The following is a 25763-nucleotide window of genomic DNA, read 5'->3' on the forward strand; positions in this document are numbered from 1 at the left end:
CATTCCAAAGTATTAATAAACCATAGAACTACAGAGCCATGTTTTGTAACACGGTCTACGAAGGATGTGGTTATTGCAGCCCCCCCTCCCCCTCGTTATATTTGATACTAATGTATAGTTATGGGTCTCCTCTATTTTGTGATACCCAAATAAGTATAAAGATTCCATACATAATGTCGCTATGATGTCATAATGTGAGCAGGCCCATGCAAATTTGGGCAATTTTGACTATGTGCAAAAAAGTACAGGCAAAATCCATCTTCGGCTAAAAAATTTACAAACATGCGATTTTCATAAAATTTTCTAAAAAGTTAATTAACAACTAAAAAGTTTTGGAATAATTTTACAAGAGCGAAATTAAAATCATGAAATTTACTGTAAAAACCAATGGCGGCACTCACTAACGCCCTCCATGGTCATTTTTATGGTCAGTCCTACCGCCGGGTAAGGTGCTGTGGTAAAAAACAGGATGGATCTGCGATCATCTTAGGTTGTTTGGGCCTAAAACCAACACGCGGAATTTTATGACGAAAAGCAAATCTTAGAGTACTGTTCAGACGGTACTTTTTGTTTCGTTTTGTAACTCATTTTGCCTACTAAAGACAAAATCTCGATTTTTGCATGATGTGTTAGGCAAATCGTTCACCTTCCGAATTAATATACGAAAACCGAGATTATTATAATATTACTAAATCAAAGAAAGTAAACTTCCTTGACTGGGATATGTTTTTGACGATCATTTCTGTGGTGAGATGTCTCAGTCTTGTTTTCTTGGGTACTGTGACATGTGCCAGCTCGTTACATCATCATTGTACTTTCCCAGCAGTCACGAGATCGGAAACACGTGGTCGGCGGATTTTCCCCCAGGGCGGACACTCCCCTGTCTCCCTATATACTATGTGACAATTATTTATCATGGATTGCGGTTGACATAACGGACAACAATTTGATATGTTACTGAAATCAATAGTAAATAATAAATGGCGGAACTGTGTGACCTCGTCCGGCGAGCAGTCCTGCAGTCATGCAAAGTGTGCACAAGGCCCGAAAGGTTGATATTTTTTCATCGCAAGATGAATTCCTTCATTTCAATGATATGCCCGGTGCGTGAATGGCACTCACTGTTTACCGTCATGTTACATTGTAGTGATGTCTCATCACCAGTTACAGAGTCTGCTCTAATTGTCTCATGCATAGAAATCGTGATTCAGTTCAGCAGAGCTATGCCAGTGTACGACAGTGTAATTAGACTTCACGATGTGGCGAATAAGAAGTGGCGGAACTATACCGTAGCAACTATCGACAGCTGTGATTGGTCGATTTGTCGTGAGTTAATTATTTCTCCTTAGAGTACAAATTTTCCATCAAAAGTCATAAATATTATTAAATGTAAATTATTATGCTTATTTGGCTGTAAGAATGTAGACTTTAGCGTATTTGTCATGCTCCCATGTGAAAATTTTCCACTGGGTGGTCAGAGGTGAGAGATTAAACTTACCCGGATGTGGACCGTTTTTTACTAAATTTTGCTTGAACAGGTTTGTAAGTTTGGCTATTATGTGCTAACAATTTGTTATAAATATGATTATTATCATTAAACGTTAATAACGTAAATAAATGCTAGTATTTTGTACCATTGCGATATTTCAAACCTGCGGGATTAATTTCTTTTCAGCGTAGTTACTTTTATATGTACTTTGGTTTCCGCTTGCATGTACATGTATTGTACATGTGTGCCCCAGATGTTTACGCATTAATATGAATCATTTGTTTACAGTGTACAGGCTCAGACAGGCGGCATAGCCACGCAACACGTGACGTTCGAGGCTGGCGAAAATACAAGGCTGACAGCCCCATTCAAAATATACGCGGTTAGCAGTTTTAAATTGAAAAACAACATACTTATATTGGGGTACTTTGTCGAACCCCAACGGTTTTAGAGTAAGATAATTTTGCTTTGACACCACATAACAAATTTAGAATTGTTTGTGAAGATTTCATGATTATGTGTTAATCCAATGGCCACGTCAAAAATGGCGATATATCGCATCCACCACCACCTGGTCTCAGAGAGGACAACACCGTGACCTTTGCACACCTAATCCTATTTAACAGCCCATAAACCAACACAAATCAATTACTGATATTGACCAACACAGGGAGAAATCACTAATTGGTTAGGTACTTGACTGCTAACTGATAATGACCACAGATATTCACGGGAACACAATATTTGTGTGGTGACTATAAAGAACATTAATTCCAGTATCCAACTGAGTTTAATTTTGGTCAGCAAAGAAAGGGATAATTCGGAAGACACTACCTGTTGAAGGTTCGAAGTGTATAGCTTCAACCAAGGTTGCCAACCCCGCGATTTGGTCGCCCAATTAAGTGACTTTTGACTCATGGTTCATCGTTGTTTAGCCGGGTCGGGTCGGGCAGCTTAAAGCCATAATGTACGATTTACGTAATTTTGTTATTGTTTATCCAAATATTTATAGTAATAAGCCTAACTAACGGAAAGGGTTCCTGTTAATTTTCAGCTGAAATAACAAGGTAAAGTGAAAGAAACCCACTAGCTATTTTGTCCGTTTAACATGTTTAAAATGGAGTTCTATGGCCGACTATGACCTAATCATGACGTAATTTTGTTATTGTTTACCCCCAAATGCTGAAATAATATTTATAGTAATAGGCCTAACCGCCGGGAAGAGTTCCTGTCCATTTTTAACGGGAAATTTACAGATCTTAACAAATCTAAATATTTTGTTATTTCGACATAACATCAAAGGAAAACAACAATGAAACGTCAAATTGCGGATCAAAGAGCCTGAACCGACTTAAAGTCATAATTATGACTTTGTCAAAATTGCCCTGTTGACCTACAAACACAACAAATTTGGCAGATTCCAGGATTGTTTCTGGACGGGGGTCGGCCGAAAAACGAAATTACGTTTATAGGACTTCGTCGATCTTCCTCGTAAGTGTGGCAAGAATGAATGTATGGAGGACTAGTGAAATCATAGGCCCTAATACTAGTCTGTATATCTTTATTGCCTTATTGTGTCTTCCGCCTGTACACATCCTATTTCAGATGATTTCATGACACCAGATCTTCTTGTCACACTTGTGACGACCTTCATGACTCCCCACTCCACTTCACATTACAGCTGCCTTAGCGATGATTGTCTTTTTTAAAGACTATTCTTGTTATAATAAATTAGGTTTGATCGAAAGCGGTTTGATCGAAAGCTTCAACTCCCATTTTTCTTCATTAAAACTACGATTTTGTTTAACCAGACGCTAGGAGACATTTTCCGTGTAAAATCTGTGACTGGTTAAAAAAATCCGTGAAAAGTCTGTGTTAGATTACATATTTTTTCACGGATTCACAGCTTTTTGTCTCCTAGTGAGAAGAAAACGCATACTTTCTCATTTCCCCAGTAATATTTAACGGCCTAGTACCCCAGTACTACGAAGGCGGGAGGGTTGTACCAACCCCTTCCGAGTATTTCATTCGGCACAAAGAAAAAGGGAAAAAACGCGCGTATTAACGCCCAAATAACTTGAGCCAATCGTAGATCCACCCTTTTCTAACCCAGCACCTTATTCGGACCCTCTTCCTTCTTCTTCTTCTTCCTATATAGGGTAAGATGGTGTAAGTGGGACACTTAAGGGCTGGGGTATGAACGTTTGGACAGTATTTATTTTGGGACATTAGGGCACATCAGACATATCGAATTGCATTCTGAATACGAAGAATGTCATTCTGATATCAAATAATTTTGATTTTTTGAAATTCGCAATTTAATACACATTTTATGGCAAATCATTCAAAATTGATATTTTGATATTTAACAGTACTTGAAGTAAACTTTATAAATCTGATGATTTATACTTAAAGTGTATGTAGGTGGGATGAAAAGCTGACGATCAATTGAAAATTTTGACCTTTCGTATTGAAGATTTATACACCTAAAAAAATTAGGTCTTTTTGTTTTAATTTTCCATATCTTCAATATGAAAGGTTAAAATTTTCAATTGACCGTCGGCTTTTCCTCCCTGCTACATACACTTTAAGAATATATCATTAGATTTATATAATTTACTTCGAGGACTGTTATATATCAAAAATTTGAAAAATATCAATTTTTATAATTTGTCATAAAAGTTGTATTATATTGTGATTTAAAAAATGAAAATTATTTGATATCAGAAAGACATGCTTCGTATTCAGAATGCAATTCGATAGGTCTGAGGTGCTCTCATGTCCCACAAAAATACTGTTGAAACGCAATAAACGCTCATTTTGGATCCCTTAAGGATACTATTGGATATAATACTCATGTAAGTGAATAAAGATTGGACTTTTATAATTCAAGTATAACCCTAGGACAATGTCTGGTGTTTTGGGGCGATACTCCAATTCAGTACAGAGTGGCGGGGCTAATTATATAATAGAGAGCTTGCGGAATGAAGTTACTGGAACTTTAACGGCAACTTCAAAAATATCGATTCGATTTCTTGCTCAACTTCACTTCAACGCGAACGTCAGATTGGTTTCTGTACCAACAGCGTCTTGTTGTTTAAACTAGGGGAAGTGTATCAATGGGTGATCAAAAGAAGGGTATGTAAAAGCGACTGCATCAAATTTCTCCCTTTTGTTTGCTGAAGTGGTTTGTTGGTAACACTTATTACAATAGCCGCTTAGTTTGAATAAACATGGATTACATCTCTTGGCGATGACCAATGCAATGGGAATTAGGCCTATGTTATGAGCTATACGCTAATATTATACTTCTAAGCATGTTTCAATTAAATATTCTTGTGATATGCCTATATTATTGTCCCGGATTATTATAATAAAAGCTCAATTATTATTCCAGTAAACGTCAGCTTTGTCAATTTTATATTTCCATCAGGACACAAGCCCATTTTATCTGTTTGCTCTCCTAGCCCCCCCCACCACCACCACCATCACCACCTCTCCATATCATCCCCTCCCTCTATCTATTCGTCTATCCTCACTTTCCCACTCTCCAGTGGCGTTGCCAGGAGTTTTCTTTTAGGAGGGCAAGGACTCCTCTTTGCATTCTGATCGAATTAAATATATATCCCCGAATGATCCTCATTTTGTTCTTTAAAAACTCCCAGAATTTTGAATTTCAACCAACATATTTCTGGATGCTCCTTTCTGACATTCTTATTTTTTGTAACAAATAGGCCTCCTCTTTTAATAATGAATAATTTGGTTGACATACAATACCCATAGGCCTATAATATGCGTATAATAGCGTGTCACATGTTAGACCAGCTTTCTGCTGAATTGGGGTACATAATATAGGCCTAAATGAATAAAATAATAATTAAATTAAATACCTGAACAGTACAAACATATTTGGTTATATAGAGGTGTAATTATAAGACACGCAACGTTGTAAAAAATGTTCACAGTAGCTGCAATTCGCAGAAGTTCACTACCAGTGTTGTAGGTCTCGAGACCAGCTAAGCCTGGTCTTGGTCTCGGTCTCGGTCTCGGACCTGCTGGTCTCGGTCTTGGTCTCGGTCTCGGCCCTCCTGGTCTCGAGGTCTCGGTCCGAGACCGGGTTCGAGACCGGCAAAATAGCACTATTTTGGTTACCTGGCAGCAATTCTGCTCCGACATTTTTCATCAATTGAATCATTCATGATAAGTAAATCCCCAATTAATATTCACAATCTTACATCAGGACCTACTCATTTATTTTCATTTAGATCTCATCAGTAATTGTTCAAAACATATTTGAATTCATTGTAAACAAACTCTATCTCAATCTCCAGAATATCAATTCTGTTAAAATCTATTTTAGCAATTTCATTGGTGCATTTGCCCAAATAATCATAAGTATACGTACCAAAAAGTAGCAACATGAAAGGACTCACAAAGGTTACCAGATAATGTTAAACATGGAACGGTTATGAAGAGTTTTCATAATATTTAAAAGAACGTTACCAATTTTGTTGTACGTATTGTTATTGTAAAGTTGAAAAAATATTTGGCAGAAAAGAGAAAACAGTTATTTTTATAGTACTTTATGAGTATGAGTGCATTCTTTTATGGGCCCAATATCATAGACGTAGATCCGGGGGGACAATTATTACAATATGTTGATGCATTTATGTGGGTTTCTGACCAAATTAACCTCATACATTGTATTTGGCCATTTTAGAACCAAAAGTGCAAATTTTTGCGCGCTTCACGCGCATAATATTCCACTTTTGCGCCATATTTCATCGTTTTAGCTTATGCCAAAAAAATTTTCACGCGCTTCTCGCGCATTTGTACCATACACTGGTTGCCAAAAGGTACGGGATTCAATATCCATCCCCCCCCCCAATCTCAAAAGGATTTTACGCCACTGTCCAATTATTGGCTCTGAGCGAAGCTAAAAGGGCCTAAGTGATCGGAACAATTAGAGAGCCAATTCGGGCATTAGTTTTTATGCTAAGGATGTTTGTCTGTTTGATATTTGGTCTTGAAATTTGTTTCCAAATTTTGCTTATTTATTTTTTAATCGATTGCACTCCAGGTGGATTTCAAATACTGTCGATAAAATATGATTTTTTGGTAAAAAAGCCACGATGAACGAGTTGTTTTGTGGTACCCCGTGTGTGCTAGAGATTATTTTGGTCTGTATTTATAATTTAAGTTGCGTAAAAGTGACGGAAACCAACGGAGGGTAATTTCTTAAGATTCAGTTCAGATTCAGAAGTTATTTACTATTTCATAACTTTTCTTAACTATTTCTTTACAATTTAAATAAAGAAATAGTTGAGGAATGTCAAAAAATGGTCAAGAACATGTCTGAATCTTGAATAAATCTGAACCAAATGAATCGGGTAAATGAATTTCCTGGTGGACTATTTTTCCTTGCGCAAGTGCACATATTTTTGTGACCTCAATTTTTGTGCAAAAACACAGACCGAAAGTCATGAAAAATGTTCGTATTTCATCACACTCATTGTAGTTTTGTTAGAATATAGTTTTAAAAAGTCAATTTAATCATATTGTGGACATGATTCTGAGGGAAAATTATATTTTCAATGAGATTTTACTTTACCCCACTTCGTAATATTGAACAATTTCCGTATTTTTCCATAGCAAAAACAGTCTAAATAAATGATGTTCCACTTTGCACAACAATGTTATACTTCAGAATATCAAAGATTGATGTTTTCTCTTGAAAAACAACATGGTTTTTAGGCCAGGACTTCTTAAGAAATTCAAGACCAAGGTTTATTTGATCTGAGACTAGTATACCTATTTTGATCGATGTTACGTCGATGGTCCCCGATCTCGCCATGATTTTGGACTGCAGCTTGCTTGTTTTATGTTTACAATTAGGAGGTCATGACCTATGGCGTGTTGATCGATTCTGATCTGTTCTGATTGGATGGTCTCAAGGTCGTCACAGTTATGAATGAATAATTCACAAGGTCATAAGAGGGGGGTGGTAGTAATAGAAAAGGTCAAAATAATGTTGGATAATGAACATAATAATGTACATAGCAATAATAATAATTGAATTCAAATGTGACTGAAATTAATGGTTTCAGAAATCATTGATTGCAAGTTGCAAAGTTTCATCTTTTACTATAGGCTGTGCAATATTAATCATGAGCTAAATTTTGAGAGAAATCAAAAGGAATGGCAAGCGATCAATGACAGCAGGGGGTGGGGAAATCACTTTATTTTTAGTATTCCCTAATCAGAAAAAAGTTACAAAGATCAATTATTTGACCCGATGGCTGCTTTAAGAAACTAATAACAACTAGTAGGCCTATGGGCATGAAATTTGGTAGGTACAGTCAACATTTATAGCCAAATTTTGAGAAGGTCATTTCGGGGTCACCAGGGGGTCATCTGAGGTCAAATTAGTAAAAACTACTGGATGGGCGTGAAACTTTGTGGTTACAGTCAACATTGGAGTCAAATTTTTGGAAGGTCATTTCGGGGTCATCTGAGGTCAAATTAGTAAAAACTGTCATATGGGCATGAAACTTGGTAGGTACAGTCAAGTTTTGGTAGGTACAGTCAAGTAGGTACAGCCAAATTTTGGGAAAGGGGTACAAGCAGGAGGTCATGACCTTTTGGCGTAGGGCCTATTGATCGATTCTGATTTGTTCTGAAGGTCAAAATAGGTCAAAATTGGATGGGCATGAAACATTTGGAGTCAAAGTTTTGGAAGGTCATTTCGGGATCACCAGGGGTCGTCATATGAGGTCAAATTAGTAAAAACTGTTGTATGAGCATGAAATTTGGTGGGTACAGTCAACATTTAGAGCCCAATTTTGGAGGGTCATTTCAAGATCACCTGAGGTCATCCAGGGGTCATTTGAGGTCAAATTAGTAAAAACTCTTATATGGACATGAAACTTGGTAGCAGTCAACATTCAGAGCCAAATTTTTGGAAGGTCATTACTGGGTAACCTGAGGTCATCCAGGGGTCATATGAGGTCAAATTAGTAAAAACCGTTATATGGGCATGAAACTTGGTAGGTGCAGTCAACATTTTCCCTTGTGATAGGCCTACTTTTTAGTCCCAATTTGTAGTGACATCACTCTGTATGTTTAACATACCTAATTTTACAAATTACTCTTATCAAACAATGTATTCTTCTTGCACATTAGTACTCCCCCTCCCCCCGCCATGTGGTCCCTCTCCCACATACCCGAAGGGGGGGGGGGGTCAAAATTTGATGAATCATTGTTTTTATATTGCACATTGTATATATCAATTTCAGTCATGTAGGCCATGTTATTAGGCCAAAATAAAACTTTGAAGAATGTCTCTCGTGTACAAAAGTATGGGAAACTGAACATTTAAAACCACTTGTTTAGGATGAAGGAAACCTTTTTTTCAAAAAAAGTCTAAAACAGGTTTTTATATCTAAAATGGTCTCTTTTGGGGTGCTAAATCTGCTAAAATGTTTATCGTCCTGAAATTTTAACCAAAAGCACACTGACCGTCAAGCCCCAGGATGGGGTGCCGGTTGGTGGGGTGGGGTGGGGGAGGCAGTGGATGCCCAAGCACAAAAATGGTTAATTATTGCCTTATTGTTCTGCTTCACATCAACATCAGCCATATTGGTCATGTAATAAAGCCAAAAAAACATTTTTAAGAGTGTCTCTTGTGCATAAAAGTATAGGAAACTCGAAACTTTAAAGCTTGTTTTTTGGAAGAAGGAAGCACTTTTTATTAAAAGTGTAGAGCAAGCCAGGAGCTTTGAAATGTTCTTTTTACCCTCTGAAATGGCCTTTCCTGTGGTGTTAAATGTGCAGAAACCATCTGGACCCACCGGGGACCCTTAAGCCATTAGGCGGGCCTCGGACCTCCCCCCCGGCCATGTTGCCCCCCTCCCACATACCCGAAGGGGGGGGGGGGGGGTCAAAAATTTGATGAATCATTGTTTTTATATTGCGCATTATATAGATCAATTTCAGTCATGTAGGCCATGTTATTAGGCCAAAATAAAACTTTTAAGAATGTCTCTCGTGTACAAAAGTATGGGAAACTGAACATTTAAAACCACTTGCTTAGGATGAAGGAAGCAATTTTTCAAAAAAAAGTCTAAAACAGGTTTTTATATCCAAAATGGTCTCTTTTGGGGTGCTAAATCTGCTAAAATGTTTGTTGTCCTGAAAATTTAACCAAAAGCACACTGACCGTCAAGGCCCAGGATGGGGTGCTGATTGGTGGGGGGTGGGGTGGGGGCGGCAGTGGATGCCAAGCACAAAAAATGGTTAATTATTGCCTTAATGATCTGCTTCACATATATCAACATCAGCTATATTGGTCATATAATAAAGTAAAAAAAACATTTTTAAGACTGTCTCTTGTGCATAAAAGTATAGGAAATTTGAAACTTTAAAGCATGTTTTTTGGAAGAAGGAAGAACTTTTTATTAAAAGTGTAGAACAAGCCAGGAGCTTTGAAATGTTCTTTTTACCCTCTGAAGTGTCCTTTCCTGTGGTGCTAAATGTGCAAAAACCATCTGGACCCCACAGGGGACCCTTAAGCGGACCCCCCGGCCTTGGCAGGGCAAGAGCTCCGCTCGCTATGCTTAGCAAGTTCAGGATTTTTTTGGGTCAGCTTGTGACATCTCCGACTGTTGTATTTAGTCTGAAACTTGGTGGGTAGTCACCAATTAGAGCCAAAGCCTTATTCAGACTAACACTATTCTTGACATAGGCCTATTTTGATACATTTTGATTAGTTTAGACCCATTTGGACCCTTCTCCATCCAATTCCACCTGTTTCGATCCATGTGGCTAAATAGTAATTCCCAAAATTGATTGATATATCATTGTATGCTCTGCAAATGAGATAGCTACCAACCGACCAGATGTACCCATTGAATGTAATATGTCACATACTCAAATGATTTCACCTGTTGCACAATCGACTTTCACTGTCACCAAAAAGCACAGAGCCACAGCGCCATTGGTGCTCTTGTTCCATGTTAGGCCTACTAATTGGTCATTTGAACTGCTTTTTTATATCTCTTGTTTTGGATCCAAATGTTTTGAAAAATAATTGAATTTTGTTATCCTTGTTTAAAAAGCAACACTAAAAATGGATTATATGACACATCATGTACCAGTTACCGAGATAGTTATCATTTATTAATGATATTACTTTTAAGGCCGGTCTCGGTCTCGGTCTTGGTCTCGGACCTGCCGGTCTCGGTCTTGGTCTTGGTCTCGGACTGCCTGGTCTCGGTCTCGGTCTTGGTCTCGGCTAGGCCGGTCTCGACTACAACACTGTTCACTACACTGCTGGGTCCCGTAAAATCAGTCCATTTTACTGGAACTTAATCCCCTTGGCGTTGAAGTCAAGCCAAAAACTTGGTTCCGCAAGCTGATTTGGTGTACGTCATGAGCACACACAAATGTATATATCAAGTGTGACGTTTGGAACAAAATTTATTCTGATCTAATTCAATCAGTAATTTTTAGCATCATGTGGCATGTTTTTTACCCAAACCAAATTAGATTTCCAATAATTGGTCTATTAACTAGACAATACATAAGTGGTAATTATGTAGTCTATGAGGAAATATGCAAACCATTGATTTAATTATGACGTATTTTCATCATAATTTACGGCACACTATAGATTCTGGCGTTAACTTTAACTTCAAGCGGCTTTAATGGCAGAGTGGTTTTGAATACATAATCCTCTATAATCCTCTAGACGTTAAAGTTAAAGTTAAAGTAACTCCATTTCGCAAGCTCTCTAATGACTCAACTGTCCCACTTACGCCAACACTTTGGGGTAAGTGGGACACATAAGGGGTAGGGGTAAATTCGACACATATATTTATGATATTATTACATTAAAAGAACATATTTTACAGCAATACATATTTATATTGGAGCATTTGGGCGCTATTAACATAATTATACCAAAGCTATAGTAATAATATACTCATCATTATGTTTATTAATGTCATCTGAATACATGAGGCAGATTTTGGTGACACCCCCCCAAATCAATAATCAAGTCATTTAATAGGCGTTTTCAGTATTAATTTAACTTATTAATTGTGTTATTTTTTGTATCAAAAATTAATTTCAAGAACCACTGCCCCACCTACCCCAGGTGGATGGGGTAAGTAACCATACTAAATAGGCCCTAATTGGCTACATTTCATGATTTCATCATGATTTTCTGCTATCAGGCTTGTAAAAAGCGTTTTTTTTATAGTAAATGAAATATATTATATCTCAATTTCTCCTAATTCTCAGAAAGGTAGTGTTGGTATCAAGCATCTCCCGCAGCTCAAATACCAAATAAACTCCAATATTGAGCATTGAAATTATAACATTCATATTTGCAATGGGGTAAGTCACCATTCGGTATCGTATTGGTGGATTTAGTGCTGCAATGAAGATCTAGTATATTAAGTGTCCCACTTACCCCACTGTCCCACTTACCCTATCTTACCCTACGTTTGAGTATTGTCGCACGGGCTTAAAATTGCACAGTTTACCTATGCACGATCCTGGAACCTAGGATTGATTGCAGATATCAGCACCGGGGATGGTCCCCCTTCTCTTTTCGAATAGCGCTGACACTTAACGCGCACAGGGTTTGACTCTTCCTGTACACGGGACCAACGGCTTTACGTGACTTCCGAATCACGGACGTCGCACATACACTACCTATATATATCTGCACGTGCTAAGCAGTGTATGGGGGTGAGAAGAAATTTCTACAATTAAATTCTGTGATGTAACTGAACTTAATTGAAGGATTCCCGTCCATATAGGAACTTTTTGGGAGGGAAGAGAGTTTTCACCTAATGCAAGCCCAAGGCTCGAACCCTCGTCGGCAGCACAGCACCTTAACCACTCGGCCATCTTCGTAGTCCGTGTTACACAAAATAGCTCAGTAGGACGAGGAAATATAAAGCTATTACGAACGTACCTTACAAACAACAATTTGCATAAGTGCGTCCATACCTCCTTCCGGTTCTGTACCACTAGTAGAATAACTTACTTGCTCAATCTCCTCCTGGATTTGTTATGAAAAAAAAAGTTTAATTGCGAAATGGTAGCAATCAAGTGTAACTTTGCCCAGCAAAAAGAATACACAGCTTCAATCGGGGCTAATATGCTCGAATGGTAGCAATGGTAACTTTAGCGACGCACAGTGTCGACAACCTGTATACTAAATGTTTTCCCCTGAAATGAATCGCATCTTAATACTCCGTTGGTGAGCGACGGGCGATTGGTATTTCACTGAACACAAGAAAAGGAGTCCTATCTGATTGGCTAGAAACCGATCGCTAGATCGCTCAGTGATGAAGTACAAACTCATGTATTCAATTCCATTTTTGAAAATCAATATTCTATTATTGACGCAGATAAAGAAAGTTGCATAGTGTCTCAGTGGTGCATTGTATTATAGACTTGTGATTTAATATTCTATAGCCAGTGCTTGCGCACGTGGATCTGAGCTGAATTAGACTATGCCATAGTCGATTTTTGATAAATAAAAAGCATTTTATTAATGTTAATCATGATGAAAGCATTCAGTTGAACTCGAAATTATACTGATATTTATTACATCAAAATACTAGTTTATATAATTATATTAGTGACAGTAAAAGTAAAGTGTACGTAGGCTTAAATTATTGAATGCAACATATCATAATGTCATAATTGTATAGACACTTCAATACTGAACAATTCTGATTTTAGAATCTGCCAGTTTATTAATCGCGAAATTGCATGTTAAAAATAGACTATGGACTTTCAATTTTAAACGGGATTTTGAACGGGCAAAGTCCCTAACACTCACACTGTCAATCATACTTGTTTATCAATCAAATTTAACCGCAAGCAAATACAAGACGTGCTCATGCACTTACTGACGCGTTCATGCAATTACACAACACAAAGGCCGCATACTTGTGTACCATGTAGTTATTAATGGTAATGACAGGTACCCGGAGGATTTAAACCATAACGAGATCTGGGCGACCAATCACAAGCCAGATCCATTTAAAGATGCATTACATCATGGCCAATTTTAGTAGGCCAGATTTCCGACAATCTCATCCATAGAGGCTCATAGACAGCCGTGTTAAGCATGTAAACCGCAATCCAAAGTCAGTAGTCCACTTGGGAAGCTAACAAACAGAGGGAGTAGGGTGACTGAAAAGATCAGATGTGAAAATCTATCAATTGTGCAAACATTAATTAAATCAGATCAGAGTTTTAAGCTTAAATACAATATCCAGAGTATGCACAATGGGCAAGTGAACTACGGGGTAGTCTAGAGCTGAATGGGCTATGCCTGTTCTTTCATATGATTATAATTCTCAAACAGTTGAATATATCACATTATTCATGTTATTATCGTACGATTTAAAAACATTTCGGTGAAATTGCAGTAAAATTTATGTGTTGAAAGAAAACGATAATCGTATCTTAGTTAATTGAAATTCAAGTGAGTCAATTGAAAACAAAACCTGGGTTTTACCTGAAACAAATCGAACTTTCTTGTAATGGCAACATCATATGGGGCACTGAGCATGCGCAGATCGTATAAATGTGTATGAATTGAAACGCTGCTGTGAGGTACCTTTTTCAAGTAAGGACAAAGGCATGGGACAATGACCAAACCTAATAACCAATTAAAACAAAAACTGGAAATGCTCAATATATCTATGAAGCGATCGCCGCTTGTTCTGCATGTAATTACTACAATGAATCTTGTAAAGTTTTTTCGTTTTCCAGACTCACTAAATTAATTGTCTTCCTTCAAAAGGCAACTGTAATTCGTAGTAATTTTATTTCAATTCATGGTGGAATTTTAACCAATTCAATTAAAGAATTTACCCCTTACCTTTTCGTTTCTCATGAGTAGAAAGGAGTAGGAAGGTTCATATCTTGCTATTTAACATGGCAATCACATTAGCGATTAATAGAGAAAACAAAATTAGCATCCACAAGTTCTGAAGACTGAAGGTTTAAAGGGCATTTCGTGATCCACAGCCTCATCCCCACTTTTTTCAAAAAAGTTGAGATTTTTATACCACTGGAAACCTCTGGCTACATAATGTTTATGTACCAGAAATTTCTTGCAGATTAATTCGTTTAGCAAAAATATCATCAAATTTGAATTTCGTTCTGGTGCACCAGAACGAAATTACACACAGTGGCCTATGGAGCGGTGTAACATAATCATGCATAACTCGCAAACGCAAAATCGGAATCAACTGAAATTTTGGAAATAAGCTTTTTTCGTGAATATCTACTGAAAATGTCATAAAAAGAGGATGCTAGGATCACGAAATCCTCCTTTAAATTACAGAGTTGACTTACACGAAATCGGTCCAAATCAGTAGTTAAATTGAGACTGTTCCTCACACCATAGGCTGGTGCACATGTAAATTGTCTATTGTCAGGTGGGTAATTACAGAACAATTGCAACCTTTTGGACAAAATGAAAATAAGAACACAATTTTAAGGTTTAAAAATACAATTTCTATACGATACTAAACAGAGATGATCAATGGCAGATCGCAGGGGCAAAGAAAGAAAGGAAGCGAGAAAGATAGAAAAAAAGTAATAAATAAATAAATAAATAAATAAATAAATAAATAAATAAATAAATAAATAAATAAATAAATAAATAAATAAATAATTATCGGTGCTTTATATAAGAAAGAAAGAAGGAAAGAAAGAACGAAAGAAATATAGAAAACAAAAAAGAAAAAAAAGAAAGAAAGAAATAAAGAAAGAAAGAAAGAAAGAAAGAAAGAAAGAAAGAAAGAAAGAAAGAAAGAAAGAAAGAAAGAAAGAAAGAAAGAAAGAAAGAAAGAAAGAAAAAGAAAGAAAGAAAGAAAGAAAGAAAGAAAGAAAAGGGGCATCGGAGCATTATCATCTTAGTCTTGGGCTTAGTCTTAGTCTTTTTCCCAGTTCCCCCTGTCAAATAGGGCGGCGTATAAAGAGTCCCTTTTCACCCCAAAAAAGAAATCAAAATAAAAACAATGTTTTCGATCCGCCACTGAGGATGATAACAATGTCGACGAGGGGAATGATTTTATAATGCTGGCAATATTGGCTACTTTCCAGCATAATTTCTGTATATTTCCTTTAAAATCATTATTAAGGATGAAATTATTTATTACGAAATGCTTGGCAATAAGCCCAATCGCTATTGTAACTTCCGGGTTTTTTTTAGGACACTTTGGCCTGTGACATATCGGGAAAATTGCTGTAATTTTTATTAATTTATTTATTATTGTCATGATGTTATCATTAACAATATTTAAATTAATAATTCATTCAATAATAATGTTTTTTGGGTTTGTTTTTATCCTGGTAACACGTTTTAAATTATATTTTGTACGCACAAACCCCCAATTTTTCTGAATTTTCCCGATAGGTCAAAGGACAAAGTGTCCCAAAACTGCAAAAACTGTCCCACAATGCATTGCAACTTCCAATCCGATTGGGTTTATTATTGAAAATGAAAAACGAAAAAGAAAAAAAAAGAAATAGATAAAGAAACAATTCACTTACAGTTCAGGATCCGTGTACACATAGGGAAGAGTCTCTTTGTCAACGAATGACCCAAAGCCCAATTGAACGTCACTTGATAACTTCTGCAACTCACGAACTGAAAAAGAACAACAATAACACAAAAAGCTGTGGATGGATCCATGATATTGTATATACATATCTTATTCTGACAATTCTGTCTCAAAAAAAATTGTGCAAGTGAAAAGCGTCCTCTTTGACAATTAGAAAATACCGTTGTGACATGATGCTTACATCAACGTCGAGAGCGTAGTCTTAGCGCTCAAAGGCCGTTTGTTCCGTTCAATTGGCTTGTTTTAATCTCGAGATATGTTTAGTTAACAACGAAAGGGGAAACTCACAAATGTGCCACTTTTACACGTTGGTGTAAGCATCTTGTCACAACGGTATTTTGTAATTGCCAAAGAGGGCGCTTTTCACTTGCACAACTTTTTTTGAGACAGGCTGTATATGTATCTTTTATAGTGCCTGGCGCAAACCTATCTGCACTTAGATTGTTACATATGTGCAGCTGTCCAATTTCCATTGGGTGAAGGAAGATTTTGATAACGAAACAACTAATCACCGATTTTTGAAAAGCAGGAGGAAACCGGAGCATAGAATCGGGGTAAACCACGTGCACATGGGTCCTTGGGCCGCACCGGGCTTGAACCAGGGACCTCAGTGGTGCAAGGCGAGGGGACAACTCGCTCTCCCATAAACAGGTCTTATTCTTTAAGGAGGGTTATGTTGCCGTCAGTAACCATGGTAACTAGAAGTACGTTTACGGATCATACCTAGCCTTCAAAAGCCGAAAAGTACTTCATTAAGTTCATGTATACTGAATTTATTTTAGGCAAAAATACACTGACCGCGACATTTCTTCATCAGTGATTGTGCAATAATTTAGTTTTCTCCTGAATGGGGATGAATTATATGGGCAACAAAGTTTGGTAAGAATAAGGGGAGTAGAAAATCATTCTTTGGCATCTCGATAGGGGGTGCCAAGTAAATATTTGCACAAAATTAACAATATGTAAAATTCAGCCAACAGCCAACTAGTCCAAAGGAAAGGCTGCTATTGAAAGTAGCTCTGATTTAAGACCTTATTTGATGAAATTAGTTGGGAATTAAAGAAACGGTAATCTAAAGCCTAATGAAGAAACGAAATCAAAAGTTGCACTTTTGTATTCTAATCAATGAAAGCACGGCGCTAGTCTTAACGTGCTAATCAATGGAAGCAAGGCGCAAGTTTGATTGTTCGCGAACGCTTTGTGTACAAATCAATAGGGCATGCAATGGAGCAAACTGCAACTTTTGAATTATCATCTTCCTTAGGCTTTTGGATCGTCGTGTCTTTATTTCAATGAATGAGGTCTTAAATTTGAGCTAAAAGATGAAGCTATTGGCTGCTAGTTCCAATTATGACACATTTTTCTTTGTTTAGGATATACAGGTGGTAAACATAACTGGTACCTTAATTCTTTGGCTCACTCTATTTTATGTGTAACTTTGTTTTTTGTATATCGGTTTTCGGGCTCTGTTTTAGTGTCTAGTGTCTAGTTATCAGTGGAAAACATTGTCAAGGTGGGTAAAATCGCAAATGATCCAGCTGACCTGTAACGAGAATGACTTAACCGGGACGTGTGTAATTTTTCAATTTTAATGCTGAAATGGGCCGATATAAAATGTATGGATAATTGTTGCAAAACGTAAGATAAACATAATAAATTTGATCAACTTTGTCCTGGTATTCGTGGACGGGCTGGTTAGGAAAATAGCACGTACGAAGACAAAGAAGCCCGTCTCTCGGACGGACGGGCTCCATTTTACACACTATCGGTCTAATGTAGGCACGGTTGTTTGATGTATACAGACAGACTTGGCTTCTTTATTAACTAAATGCAAACTATAGATGGCGCTATTTATCCTAAATCATATTTCTTTATGTGCAAGGGGTAGGTGATTAATACTGCCATTAAAACAGCTGGAATAGGTGAAACAAGCAACAAGTTAATTTTATAAACATATTAAACAATAAAAGGAATTATTTGTATAAAAAGCTTGAAAGAGTAATTCCCAGTAACTAAATAGCGCCACCAATTTTGTCATTAATAGATACATTTTATATCCGAAAAAGCTGTAGAAATGCTACAAAAGTGAATCATTTTGTAACAGAGGGGAAATTAAAGTTGACAATGACTCAAAAGCATCTATACATTAGAATGATATCACTTGTATCTGTTTAAGCCTAAAATTTGGTTGTACATGATATTTTGTTTGAAAAACTAATAAATGATCCCATCAAACAACCGTGTAGGGCAACCTTTAGATATTACGCTCAGTTGATTGTTTTGTTCCATGAGTGCGGAGGATAATTTTAACAATGAGGTTAACAATTCCCATCTAAACTCACTTAGAACAGGTCCAATATTTCGCAGACTTCTAAGATCGTCCTCCATAGACTTACTGAGATCCATTAGGTAATATAAATCCAATGGATAGTCCACAGCAGGACGCACATATATGGTGATTCTTTGTGTCTCCCCTGGACAGGAATAGAATGAGAATTAAAGAATTACAGAGTATAATGCGAAAACATAGGCTTATATGCTACGCCAGCAAACACACAAAAAAATTTAAAACGTTTTTAACATTTTATATTTTGGGTTTTGGTTGAGTTAAAAACGTTTTAATAACATTAAATGTCGGTGATGGAAATTAAAGGTGATGGAAACGTTTTAAAACGTTGCATATGAAAACACACTACAACAATATTTTTAAAATGTTTTCAAAATGTTATTGTAAAGTATTTTTGCAAATATGTTTTGCCTAATATGTTGACCACACTTTAATATTTGTAGTAGGTTATCAACAATGTTTTTGAATGTTATGAAAACGTTTTATACCCTTTATATGTCCTTTATATAACCCGACATTTAAACGTTTTCTGGCAACCTTTTCTAACCTTTTGCGAATGATGTCGAAAATGTTTTGTATTTTTGCTAGGACATAGCTTATACAGGGTATGCATTTTGTCTTTTTGTTTGTGGCACACATTTATGTAAAACACTCAGAAAGGCTTACAAAAATACCCAGCGAAACAGTACGGAGAAATGTGCAACCTTGTCATGCGCAGACACTGCGTTTACCACATGATATACGTACCAAGGAATATTAAATATGGACCAGGCAATAGCTTATTAGGATGTGTCCACTTGTTATTAAACGAGCGTATTGTACTTTAAATGTTGCCATGACTTTGTTTGAGAGTGTTGGTTATTTTTGGCAGAGGTTGACTTAATGTTATGTTGGGATAAGGTGCTAGTTATTTTTGCAGAGGTTGAATCGTTGTCTATAAAAACCGTGAATGTTGTGTCCCCCTCTCCTCTGTACAGGCGGCGGATGACATGATAGAGAGAGACGGTAAAACTGCTCAGCCGTATGGAACTTTCAACACAATCGCAACACGGAAGTAAATCGGGACTGAATTTCGCAGCTGTCGTGATCACTGGTATGCGCCATTCAATTTGCACACTGAGTGATCGGAGCCTAACCAACACGGCGAATTTAAAACCGCCACAGCAACTCTCACCCGGTAATAATCAAAATTTACTGTATTTAATTAATTTGAAGGTAAGTTTTGTGGGGTTCATTATCGAACCCCAACGGTTTTAGCTTGTATTGATATTATTTATTCACATAAGCCTACTTGTTTGTAACATTTTAAGGGTTTTTAAATTTCCAAATAAGCCCATTTAATTACACGGCTGACAAAGGAAATTTACTGAATTTAGAGAATGCACGGCGCTCACCACCTGTCTCCGTATATGCCTACTCCTAGATGTATTCCTTCTGTACCTGAACTGAAAGGGGTAAATATGAACATAAATTATGGTATATTGTTATGGTTTAATATGGTACATTGTTATAACCATTGTTATGAATATAGGCTACACAATTAACAACACGTTATACAAACACGTGCTGTCCTCACCTTTCCTTAATCTGAGCTTGATAATTTGAGGCTGAACTTGAATTGTTTTATTAACAGGCGAAGTATTAGCATCTCCAAGAGGTTCGTCCTACAAACATAAATGTGATATAATCAGTTAAGTAAAACAGCATGAAAAAAGTATGTCTCCAGCAGATTTCCTACGGTGAATATGGTACACAGAAAGGTATTCCGGCATCCAGTGCGCAATCATTCAATTCCTAAATAATTCGGACAAATTTCTTCAGATTTCACACCACCAAATAGTATTATACGGTCGTGCCCCCTGAATGCATTGCTCAGAAAAACCCATTGATAGCCTAAAGTAAGCATGATGCAGTCATGTCTACAGTAGAATTCATCTCGACCTTTGCAGGACTTAACCCCATTAAAAGCTATTAAACCAAGATAACACTCATTGAAACAGCTCAACTGATTAAATCGGATCTTCTCTGGTTGTGCACAAGTGTCTTTTTCATGTGCGATATCGCAATAAAGCTGGTATTCATAGCTTCAGTTGGGTAACCGATTATAAAGGAAACGAAAGGAAACAATGGTGTGTGTTCCTTTGTTCACGAAATGAGACAATGGCGTGCTTTTTGTAAACCAGCATTCTTGAAAATGAGCAACATAATGATTGTTGACTTAACACGGTTTGGAAATAATTTCTTCATATTTTTGGTGTTATCTGTCGTTTACATGTCCTTCCTAAAACACAAAAGTGCGACCCTCTCCAAACACCTAAATTAGCTAAAACTTTAGGACATGTTACAAAACTATATTGTCTGGAATTTTAGAAGAGTACTTTTAATATTGGCCGGTTATTTTTCACACAGCGACGTTAACTAGGCAATGTACTATTACCTATAACATTAACTAAAACACCAAAGTACGAATATTTCCAAACATCTAAATTAGCTAAAAATTTAGGACATGTTAAAAACTATATTTTCTAGAACTTTAGAAGAGTACTTTTAATATTGGCCGGTTATTTTTCACATAGCGACGTTAACTAGTCATATCCCCATACTTTTAACGTAGGGCTATTTGTAGAGGTCACGCGTCAATGGGAAAGAGCACTGTGTATTGTGTATAGGAAAACGGACAGTAACTGCAGTATGGCATTAAAATGAGCAGAAATTTGCATAACTTTGGCTAAATGTGGATTGGTCATGATTAGTAATATCAAATCCTGCAGGTGTACCACAGATGGGAGAGATCGAGTATTTTTTAATGATTTTAATCAGTCTTTTCTATACAGAAACACTGGCATGATTTTGCAGGTAAATTAGGTAATTCCCAGACATCATAGACTTCGAGGGCCAGTCGTAAAATATAATGACGGTCAACCTATTTTTTTCCCAGTCAGAGGGATCAGGCTAGGGCTAATTTCAACCATCATAGCTGTCACTAAGAACTGAGTCGCTCTTGCGAAGAAAAAAATACGTTTTCTTGAGGCGAATTTAGTACATATCTCTATGGGGATTTATTTGGTGGTGTGCTATTTTCATTACATATATAATTTGCCATATTCCGGAGAGAAATAACTGTTCGAAATGAAGCTTAATTGGTGAAAATACCCTATTATGATTTCATATAATATTAACATGAAATACAAAAATGTTTTTAAAACGTTTAAAAAGGTAAATACGTTTTGGTTTTGGTAAAAAATATTTTAATAACATTTAAATGTCGGATTATATAAAGGTCATGACAACATTTTTAAAACGGTCTGTATGAAAACAAACACTACAACAACATTTCAGAAATGTCATCAAAATGTTATTGCTAAATGTGTTTTGGCAAACATTTTTGCCAAATATTTTGTCAGCAGTTAGGTATAGGCCTATTATGTTAGAATGTTTTGTATAAAGTTTCAAATATGTTTTCTAAATTGTATTAAAACGTTTATACTCTTTATATAACCCGACATTTAAACGTTTTCTGCAAAACGTTTTGTTTTTGCTGGGCGGTGTACCCTGTATTTTACGGTTAGGGTTATAATAAGGGTGGGTTAGGATTAGGGTTTTGGTTATAATTAGGGTGGGATTAGCATTAGGGTTATACTTGTGCGCACGGTATACCAGAATTATTCCCTAAAATTATTTAAAATATAATAATGTAAGTAATATAGTTAAATAAGTGTTTGATCTGAAAGTGGGTCGACCATAGGCCTACAGAGCAACCAAGGCTAAACATCAATGGCCACGCAATTAAAAATTGTCATTCTAACGTCTAACTTCTTAAAAAACACTATCTAGGCTCAAATGCCAACTTGATATTTCCTTGATATTTTATATAAACACTTGACAGAAGAATACACTCAGAATTAAGATTTTGGAAAATTGATTTTCATGATTCTCACACATCGATTGTTTTCGTAAACAACCCATTACACTTTTTCTTTTAGGAACCAAAACAAAATCTATCAGCTTTCTGGTTCTGAAAAGAACCATTTTTATGGGCTGAGAACCTTTTTAGGTTCTGTAGTGAACCCTTTAATGGTTCCTTGACAAAGAGCCACTTTTACATGTATTGAATAGAACCAAAAAAGTTCTTAAACTCATAAAATGATTCTTTGTAGATCCAACAAAGCTGATAGAACCATTTTGTTTCCTTTTAAAGACATGCTTGGGATAATAGTTCTTTCTATAACCATTTCGGAAGGGTTCTGGACACAATAGGTTCTAAGTCGAAACCTATTTTCTTAGAGTATACTGTATATATCATTCTATAAGCTTTAGGGGAAAGTATTAATTGTATGCTGAAATGACATTCCAACCGGTATGTTTTCCCAGTCATAATGTTTATATTATGAACTCCACAATCTTACGATCGGTGCCAATATGTTTATTTTTCGACACAGTCTCCATTTTGTACGACGAGACGGGGTGATTAAAAGGTAAATTATTATAATCACGAATTGTGTTACCTTGATAACTTCAGATGAGCTTCGTGGATTGGATATGTTTAAACATCCACTGGTGATAAGTTTGTCTTCTAAATCACATCTTATGTTAAAGACCTATAGCAATGATAAAGAGGAGCAGTGCGCAGTTAACAAACAGAAGAAAACACCAGGAGAATACATTCATATAGGTATTAGATTTTGTGAATAAATAAACGTAAAGCATACGAGGGAACAAAGGAACCGCATTATAGGAATGTTTGGAATAAATTATTTCACATTTCGCATTCTCCGTATCGCAATTCCGAGATCGTGATATCGTATTTTGGATCATGAAAGTCTAATATTGATCACTGAGACTAGTATACCTGAATATACTAGTCTCAGATTGATCACGCTGAAATTCTAAGCTCAATTTTTTTTTTTTTTTTTTTTTTTTTTTTCAAATATTTCTCATTGATATTGATATTGATATACATACCAATTTACTAATATATAAAAACGAAGCGACTGATTTTATCCATATATTTAAAACCATTAAATTTGTAATACTTAATTCAGAGCTTTTTTCTGAGAACAATAACAGTATATGTTCTGTGCATTGAGAATGTTTACAGTCCCTTCTCTAAAGTGGGCACATCTCATTTCATGACGTCAACTTTTTTCTAGGTCAAATCTGTCTCGTTCGAAGGAACTCACGGCTTAAGTTGGTTTTTGCGGAATATCAATTTCAAACGTCTTATTTTCTCAAAAAAGGTGTCATTTTCATTGTCCTCATAATATTAGCTTGCCAATGATATGATGTTGTCCGAGCAATATATATGACCTTTAAGCATTGAACTAGAAAACTGTGCAATATGCTCAATAGCAATTTACTTATGAGACACTATTGTACGGTGTCTGATCTCCGCCAAATCCCACCTTTTCTTATTCATTCCCCTTTTGCTTTCCCCTTTTATAATAGTTCCCTTTTTTGACTTCCCCCTTTCAAAGAGTTCCCCTTTTTTACTTTCCCTTTTTACAAATAGGTCCCCTTTTTAAGTTCCCCTTTTTCAAATAAATCCCTTTTGACATTCCCTTTTCAAATAGTTTCCCCTTTTCAAATAGATTCCCCTTTTGCAAATAGTTCCTCCTGTTTTAAAAAGAGTTTGCCCTTTTTCAATCTCCTCTTTTACACTCAAGAATGGTTTCTCCCATTTTTACTTTCTCCTTTTCAAATTAAATTCTGATTTTTAGTTTAACCCCGCTTTCTTGGTGCGTGTGGATTCATTTACATGCTGTGCTTAGGCTATTGGAATTACGCCTGTACCCATGTGGAGTGTTAGTGTCGGATATGCAGTTTACCGTTCTGCTACATAATTAGCTATAATTCATCGAACTCGCGTTAATATTTAGGCCTACATAATATATTAAAAAAGATTGCAGATGTCATCATTTAGTAAAAATCTACCACAAATTTACGTGTTGGACTGAGCCTGGTCTGAACTGATATTCGTATACAAAATAAAACAAAGAAAAATAAAAACAATGAGAAACCTATCAATGGTTGGTAAAATACTCATAGTAAAAAATTTGATGGCATCAAAATTTTCATATATAGGTTCAATAATAGACTTACCACAATGTTTTGTAAATAAAGTAAATAGTATGTTTTTTAAGTTTGTATGGGGAGGTTCGGAAAAGGTTAAAAGAACAACACTAGTAAACGAGTACGACAACGGTGGCCTAAAAATGTTCAATTTTAAAATATTTCTGGACTCATTGAAGTTGTTATGGATAAAAAAGTTGGCATCGTCAGAAATCAGCACGTGGAAAAATATTACTTTATATATTATTAATAAAACCCAGTTAGGCGTACATATTTTTAAGTGCAACTGTAATTTTGAAAATATCAATGCAGTTGTAAGATATATAATAAATGAGATGCCCATGTTTTACCGAAATCTAATCAAGGTATGGTTGTCAACAAAAAGTACTCAAGACAAAAACCAAGTGCAAAACTGGGGAGATGAAGTTATTTGGAACAATATTTGTATAATTAGCAGAGGTAAGACTTTTTATTACAAGGAATGGGCTAAAAGAGGTATAATATCTATTTCAGACTTGTATGATCAAAACGGTGTCTTTCATTCACTAGACGAAATCAAAAGTAGGTTTCCACAGCCAGCCAGTGTTTGAATACAATATTTAGCTCTAAAACAAGCAATTTTAAAGACATGCAAAAATAAACAGCAGAATGCTATTAACAAGGACATATACTTTTATGATGGAAAAACTTTTGTTGCATTAATGAATTGCACCACACAATTATATAGGAAAGCTATGTTATCAAAGATTTCGACTAAACCAATATGTCAAACCTTTTGGGAAAATAAATTCAAAAATATGAAATTCAATTGGAGCAAAATTTGGAAAAATATTCTGGCAACAAAAGAACCTAGGCTAATGACATTGAATTGGAAAATAACCAGTAATATTTATGCAACAAAAGTCTTTCTTAACAAAATAGGAAAAGAACAAAGTAATGTATGTGAAATTTGTAACGAAGTAGATTATATTGAACACTTTTTTTTTGGTTGCAAAAAAATAAAAAGATATGGAGCGAAGTGGACAAAATAATTTTGCAACACTACAATGTTAAAATTAAAACCACACAAGCAGATGTTATCTTTGGTTACTACCATGCAGGAAAATGTAATACTACAATCAATAAAATAATAAGTGTTAGTAAACTGTCAATTAGTAAATATCGTTACGGGAAATATCCCGATTTGATCAGTCTA

General features: G+C 36.0%; 1 protein-coding gene across 1 annotated transcript in view; it reads right to left on the bottom strand.

Moving 5' to 3' along the window:
* The window catches only part of LOC140161821 (integrin beta-3-like), a 53543-nt gene that overhangs the window by 21302 nt on the left and 6478 nt on the right, over nt 1–25763 (bottom strand). The window contains exons 3-8 of the mRNA XM_072185118.1: nt 23005–23097; nt 20076–20163; nt 18495–18626; nt 16082–16178; nt 14879–14987; nt 12474–12560 (exon numbers count right to left, since the gene is read on the bottom strand). Coding sequence (XP_072041219.1) covers nt 12474–12560; nt 14879–14987; nt 16082–16178; nt 18495–18626; nt 20076–20163; nt 23005–23097 — 606 coding nt within the window. The remainder of the gene's footprint in view (nt 1–12473; nt 12561–14878; nt 14988–16081; nt 16179–18494; nt 18627–20075; nt 20164–23004; nt 23098–25763) is intronic.

Source organism: Amphiura filiformis, chromosome 10 (assembly GCF_039555335.1).
Source record: "Amphiura filiformis chromosome 10, Afil_fr2py, whole genome shotgun sequence".
NCBI classification, from domain to species: Eukaryota; Metazoa; Echinodermata; class Ophiuroidea; order Amphilepidida; family Amphiuridae; genus Amphiura; species Amphiura filiformis.